The sequence below is a fragment of the Gambusia affinis genome, linkage group LG20 (assembly GCF_019740435.1).
Source record: "Gambusia affinis linkage group LG20, SWU_Gaff_1.0, whole genome shotgun sequence".
In the NCBI taxonomy this organism is placed as follows: Eukaryota; Metazoa; Chordata; class Actinopteri; order Cyprinodontiformes; family Poeciliidae; genus Gambusia; species Gambusia affinis.
Genome location: NC_057887.1, coordinates 23,829,187 through 23,836,193, shown reverse-complemented (window position 1 = coordinate 23,836,193; position 7,007 = coordinate 23,829,187). Strand labels below are relative to the sequence as shown.

Below are 7,007 nucleotides of genomic sequence, written 5' to 3'. Positions count from 1 at the left end.
TCACTTATTTATATCTGAAAGTAACATAAAACCTATCAGACACCAATTATTTAAAAATAATAATAATATAAACTATTTGATGTAAAAACTTTGCTTTGTCTCTCACTCAGTTGTTGGATTTTCATATGAGACTCGGTGATAAATGGATTATTAATTCATATTTTTTGGGTTTTTGAAGATTTAATTTAGAAAAATCTGGATTTTATCCCACCAATCCGCTCTTCTGTAGTGATGTCATCGTTCTGTTAATCTGGACTTTCAGGTCCGTGAGTTTTGGTCCGGATTAGACTGATTAGTTTTAAAGAATAAAGTGTTAATATTGGGAGGATGAATTGAACATTTTGTGACTTTCACAGCTACAGAAATGTTTCATGTTTTTACACGTCAGCATCAAAATGTCACCAGGATTCAGAAGGAAACTGAACTGATTACATCAGAACCTGGTAACTAATGAAACCGTTTTCTCTTTAAAACAAAACGTTTTATTGTGTCTTTATTCTGATAATATTATACCTTTATTAAAGATTCTTGTAACTTTTCCCTGATGCTCCGTCTTCTGATTATTGAGATAAAACCCACTTTTTGAAAATTAGAATTAATTTTTTGGAAAAGAAAATGAAGAAAAAATCTATTAAATCTGATTTGTAATGAAATAAATCAGAAATGTTTTTCATTTGTTTGTCTGCAGGAGGAGACGTCCAGCTACGCCGACGACGTGTTTGAGACGCCGTCAGAGACGGAGCTGCAGCGGCTGGAGCCCGGCGCCGAGAGAGGAAACGCTCTGACAGGAAGTGCTCTGGACCGGACCAAGCTGGAGCGGACTCACCTGATGCTGTGGGCGGAGTTTTGGACCAGAGCGTGACCTCACAGGTAAACCAGAGCGTTTCCATGACTACTCCTTCCTCCGTCTCCGCAGGCCGCTGGAGCGAGGCTGGCGGAAGGCGAAGGACGGTGCGGCGCCGCAGCGGCGCGGGCGCAGGATCGCGGCGCCGGTCCAGAAGCTGTTCGCCCGGGACAAGAGGCCGTACGGACTGGGCATTGTGGGCCGGCTCACCAACCGGACCTACCGCCAGCGCCTGGACAGCTTCGTCCAGAAACAGATCCAAGACATGGACAACCACAGGCACGACCTCTACACGACCTCTGCTCCGGGTTCGAAGGTCAGCCGGCTCTGTGACTCATCTTGTTTTCTTCCTCAGGCCTTTCTTCAGCTACTGGATCACCTTCGTCCACCTGCTGGTCACCGTCCTGTCCGTCTCCATCTACGGCATCGCGCCGATCGGATTCACGCAGCATGAGACCGTCGACTCTGTGAGCCAGATTATAATCTGTAATCTGTTCCATAATTCTCCTCCTCTGAATGTCTCCCCTTCTATTCCCTCCAGGTGCTGAGAAATAAGGGAGTTTATGAAAACGTGAAGTTTGTGCAGCAGCAGAACTTCTGGGTCGGTCCGAACTCGGTAAGAACCAAACCACTGGACCGCTTTCAGAAACTGTAACAAAACAATTACAATATTTTAATAAATGCTTGGAGAAATAATTCATTTTAAAGTTACTGAAAAAGTTTGGAAAATTCAGAAAAATTCAAGTAAGATCATTTAAAGTGAACATAAATATAACAAACATTTTATTATGAACATTTTGAAGAGGAAACAGACCGACTGTTGAATTCAGTTTCATGTTAATCTTCAGGTCTGTAAGGCAAACAGTTCATTCATTTCTTCCTGCAGAGAACATCGTTGAAGATTATTTAAAGTTTTTATTTAATGTTTCTGCCGCTGTCCTGCAGGAGGCGCTGATCCACCTGGGGGCAAAGTTTTCTCCTTGCATGCGTCAGGATGAAGAGATCCAGCAGCTGATTGAGGAGACGAAGGCGAGAGAACGACAATCTGGCTGCTGCGTTCGGAACGACCGCTCCGGCTGCCTGCAGACGCTGCAGGAGGAATGTTCGGTGGGTGGAAGAACTCTGCGACGCTTTCAGGTTCCCTCACATTTAGTCTGATCTGAACTGTCTGTCTGCAGAACACGCTGGCAGTTTGGGTGAAGTGGCCTCAACATGCCAGCACTCCATATTTAGAGGGGAAACCACGGCAACACGGCTCAGTCTGCCACCAGGACCCCAGGTGACCCGGAACAGAACAGAGTCTGCAGTTCTTAGCATTTGGACCCAAAGCTTTCTGAGTTTTGTTGCTCTGGAGGAGAAACGCTGGAGGCCAGCAGAAAACTAAAGAATGAAATCATCAGTCAAAACCTCTGGACTGATGAAAACCAAAACCTTCCCTCAGCACAAAGCACGGCGGTGTAGGAATGAGGCTTTGGGCCTGTGTGTGACGTTCACAGACCGGGCCGGTTCTCCTCCACAGTCAGATAGAAAACTGCAGCGTTTCTGTTTTTAGGATGTTTTTAGCTGAAGATCAACTTGTTGACAGATTGACTGTAACCTTCACTGTTTCTGCTCAACGCGCAGAATCTGCCAGGAACCCGCTTCAGTTCCACCGCATGAGTGGAGCGACGACATCACACAGTGGCCAGTACGACCAGCACATTTATTATTATTATCATTATTATCGTTATTATTATTATTATTATTATTATTATTATTATTATTATTATTATTATTATTATTATTATTATTATTATTATTATTATTATTATTATTATTATTATTATTATTATTATTATTATTATCATTATTATCGTTATTATTATTATCGTTATTATTATTATTGTTATTATTATTGTTATTATTATTATTATTATTATTATTATTATTATTATTATTATCGTTATTATTATTATTATTATTATTATTATTATTATTATTATTATTATTATCGTTATTATTATTATTATTATTATTATTATTATTATTATTATTATTATTATTATTATTATTATTATCGTTATTATTATTATTATTATTATTATTATTATTATTATTATTATTATTATTATTATCGTTATTATCGTTATTATTATTATTATTATTGTTATTATTATTATTATTATCATTATTATTATTATTATTATTATCGTTATTATTATTATTATTATTATTATTATTATTATTATTATTATTATCGTTATTATTATTATTATTATTATTATTATTATTATTATTATTATTATTATTATTATCGTTATTATTATTATTATTATTATTATTATTATTATTATTATTATTATTATTATTATTATTATTATTATTATTGTTATTATTATTGTTATTATTGTTATTATTGTTATTATTATTATTATTATTATTATCATCATCGTTATTATTATTATTATTATTATCATTATTATTATTATTATTATCATTATTATTATTATTATTATTATTATTATCGTTATTATTATTATTATTATTATTATTATTATTATTATTATTATTATTATTATTATTATTATTTCTGCATCATGTCTACTTCTGGTTCTGGTCGGACCTGTAGATCTGCACTAAGCTGGACTCTGGGAACCACACCAACCTGCCTCACATCGACTGCAGCATCACGGGCCGGCCCTGCTGCATCGGCACCAAGGGACGGTGAGAACCCGACCAGGACAGAACCTTCTGGATCAGAACACGGTTCCTTAAAACCAAACACAGCGATGGCTTCAGGATGTTTGTTAACTGGAGGTGAAACAGGAATTGTTTGTTTCAGATGTGAAATCACGTCCAGAGAATACTGCGACTTCATGCACGGATACTTCCATGAGGAAGCGACGCTCTGCTCACAGGTACCAGAAAAAACTACATCATCTCCTCCACCTGCTCCGGTCGACCCGGTTCTACTGGAACCAGAACTCCATCAGCTGCTGTGGTTCTGAGTCAAACCAACCTGTTCCCCTCCTGGCCTGTGGGGGCGCTGCACCAACAACCACTGAAGGAAACCACACAAAAACCTCTGAAGACACTGAGAGCAACTTCCTTCTTCACCAGATGGAAACAAGATGGAGGCGTCAGATTTTAGTGTTGGAGGATTTCTCTTTAGTCTTTGGCTGAAGACCAGGAGACATTTCTGCTGCTAGCGCTAGGCTAGCATGTTAGCTTTGGTTGGATTTACCCAGAATGCCCTGTGCTGTAGTCCACTTCCTGATTTTGGAGCGGTCCCCAGACCGCTTGGTGTTCACATTCAAAGTGAACCAGAGTTCATTTCAACCGAACCCAGACTGAGGTTTGGAGGACCAGAGGTCAGAGGTCGATTAGCGTTTACACCTCACCAATGGACCAGACTTTGACTAGGCAAACAAACTGGAGCTAGAATAAAGCAGAATTTCAGCAGCATCACGGGGGGCGGGGCTTCATGGTCGGCAGCTGATGATGTCACTGTGTCTTCCAGGTGGCCTGTATGGACGACGTCTGCGGCCTGCTGCCGTTCCTCAACCCACAGGTCCCAGATCAGTTTTCCCGCCTCTGGCTGTCTCTCTTCCTGCATGCCGGGTCGGTCAGCTTCTTCCTGTAGCTGCAGCGCCGCCAGCTGGTGGCGCTGCAGGCTGTGACTGCGGCGTGTCCTGTGTGTCTGCAGCGTCCTGCACTGCCTGGTCTCGGTGTTTTTCCAGATGTCGGTTCTCAGGGATTTGGAGAAGTTGGCCGGCTGGCTCCGGATCTCCATCATCTACCTGCTGAGCGGCGTCACAGGAAACCTGGCGTCCGCCATCTTCCTGCCCTACAGAGCAGAGGTACGGCAGCCTGGCAGAGACACGCTGGCTCACACTTCTTACGCTCTGCCTTCATGTTTCTCACATTAAATCTACCAACTGGAGGTTTTGTTGGGATTTCATCCCAAAAAACAGCAGAAAATGTTTCCAGTTAAACATTTTTGACTTTTTTGTATTAAAAAAGAAAATAACAATCAAAATTGTAGCCGGTCCTGATATTCTGTCATATTCAGCCTGAACTCAAAGTCCAGATAAAATCCTTTTGTCTACCAAAATGGCGGCACTGGGTGTGATGACATCACTCTGAACTACGGCAACTCAAAGAGAATATTGGTGGAAAATATTCACGTTTTTCTTTTGAAAGCAAATATTTTATTCATTGATAGATCAGATTTATCGACCAGCTCTACCCAACCCTACAGAGGGATCTGCTTCCCGTTTCCTCTTCCTGTTTCTTCTTCAAATCAAATCAAATCAAATTTTATTAGTAGCACATTTCAGCATCAAGGCTTTTCAAAGAGCTTTACATCAAATCAAACACAGAAACACAATGAAACACAGAATCAATAATCAAAACACATCAAGTCAGATTCCATCAATAAATTTATAATTGATTACGTTTCTAATAAAACTCTAAACTAGTGGGTTTTTAGTTGAGATTTAAAGGAAGTCAGTGTTTCAGCTGATTTACAGTTTTCTGGAAGTTTGTTCCAGATTTTTGGTGCATAGATGCTGAATGCTGCTTCTCCTCGTTTGGTTCTGGTTCTGGGGATGCAGAACAGAACCAGAACCAGAACCTGAGAGTTCTGGAAGGTTGATACAACAGCAGCAGATCTTTAATGTATTGTGGTGCTAAACCATTCAGTGATTTATAAACTAACAACTTCCTGTTTCTTCTTCCTATTTCCTCTTTCTATTTCCTCTTCCTGTTTCCTCTTCCTGTTTCCTCTTCCTGTTTCCTCTCTCCAGGTGGGTCCTGCTGGCAGCCAGTTCGGCATCCTGGCCTGCCTCTTCGTGGAACTTTTCCAGAGCTGGCAGATCCTGGAGCGGCCGTGGCGAGCGTTCACCAAGCTCGCCGCCATCTCCATCTTCTTCTTCTCCTTCGGTTTGCTGCCGTGGATCGACAACTTCGCTCATGTCTGTGGCTTCGTGTCGGGCTTCTTCCTGTCCTTCGCCTTCCTGCCGTACATCAGGTGGGTCAGCGGAGCGAAACCAAAAGGATCCAGGATCCGTTCCGTCTGTAAACATCCACTTCCTGTTTCAGCTTCGGCCGCTCTGACTCGTACAGGAAGCGGCTCCAGATCTGCGGCTTCCTGCTGGTCTTCCTGGGTCTGTTCGCCGCGCTGGTCGTCCTCTTCTACGTTTTCCCACTGAAATGCGACTGGTGCGAGTTCCTCACCTGCGTCCCGGTCACAGACAAGTTCTGTGAGAAGTACGACCTGAACGCACACCTGCTCTGAGCGTCAGAACCGGGCCTGATTGTCAGAACCCGTTCAGATAACCGCTTCTTGGTGGCGCCGCAGGAACTTTCTGGAACAAATGCTTCACTTCTGGATCAGGAAGGACCAGAGGTTGGCGGATCAGAACCGCTGCAGGGAGAAAGAAAAATTGCGCCAAAAAAGCGTTTTGGGTTTTGGGTTGAAATTTTGACATTTCTGAGAATTTTTCCTCTTTTTTCTGGAACATTTCTCATTAATCTCAGTTTCTTTTTTTTTCTAGCAAATTTTCAACATTGCAAAGTCAGAAATTTCCAACTTTCTAATCTCAAAATTTATAGACACTTTTTGACTTTTCAAACTCCAAAATGTTTTTTTTTTTTTTTTTTTTTTTTTTTTTTTTACAAATTTCTGAGAATATTGTCAAAATTTCAGCTTTTTTCTATCAAATTTTTAACTTTTCAAACTGAAATTTCCACGTTTTTCTAGAAAACTTGAACTTGGGTTCACATGAACACAAGGACCAAAGTTAAAGAGAAATGGTTGTTTTTACTGTAAAGCTGACGTCACAGCGCCCCCCAGCGGCCAGACGGGACATGAACCGCGGTCGGTGTCGGCCCGTTCTGATGAAACGTGCCTTAGCTTCATCCTCCACAGAATCACTTCCTGCCTGGAAATCCTTTTAGTGGCTGAGTTATGATTCAGTTACAGCCTTTTACACATTTTGTTCATGAATGAAACGTTTTTATATCCTGTGGTAAAAATTCATCCTGTGAATGAAGCACCTAAAACTGAATTTCTGTCAAATCTGTTAATTTTTTTTTTGTGTGTGTGTGTGTGTGTGTTTCATTAAATATTGTAGCGTTTTAGCTACTTTTCAGCTGAACTGGACTCTTCCTGTTGGTTTCT

General features: G+C 40.8%; 1 protein-coding gene across 1 annotated transcript in view; it reads left to right on the top strand.

Moving 5' to 3' along the window:
* The window catches only part of rhbdf1b (rhomboid 5 homolog 1b (Drosophila)), a 14,541-nt gene extending 8,179 nt beyond the window's left edge, over positions 1 to 6,362 (top strand). Inside the window, exons 8-20 of the mRNA XM_044102966.1 lie at positions 689 to 834; positions 917 to 1,123; positions 1,200 to 1,311; positions 1,386 to 1,460; positions 1,790 to 1,951; positions 2,023 to 2,123; positions 2,468 to 2,531; positions 3,453 to 3,547; positions 3,666 to 3,741; positions 4,344 to 4,444; positions 4,530 to 4,683; positions 5,632 to 5,855; positions 5,927 to 6,362. Coding sequence (XP_043958901.1) covers positions 689 to 834; positions 917 to 1,123; positions 1,200 to 1,311; positions 1,386 to 1,460; positions 1,790 to 1,951; positions 2,023 to 2,123; positions 2,468 to 2,531; positions 3,453 to 3,547; positions 3,666 to 3,741; positions 4,344 to 4,444; positions 4,530 to 4,683; positions 5,632 to 5,855; positions 5,927 to 6,122 — 1,713 coding nt within the window. The 3' untranslated portion in view covers positions 6,123 to 6,362. The remainder of the gene's footprint in view (positions 1 to 688; positions 835 to 916; positions 1,124 to 1,199; positions 1,312 to 1,385; positions 1,461 to 1,789; positions 1,952 to 2,022; positions 2,124 to 2,467; positions 2,532 to 3,452; positions 3,548 to 3,665; positions 3,742 to 4,343; positions 4,445 to 4,529; positions 4,684 to 5,631; positions 5,856 to 5,926) is intronic.
* The last annotated feature ends 645 nt before the right edge of the window (positions 6,363 to 7,007 follow it).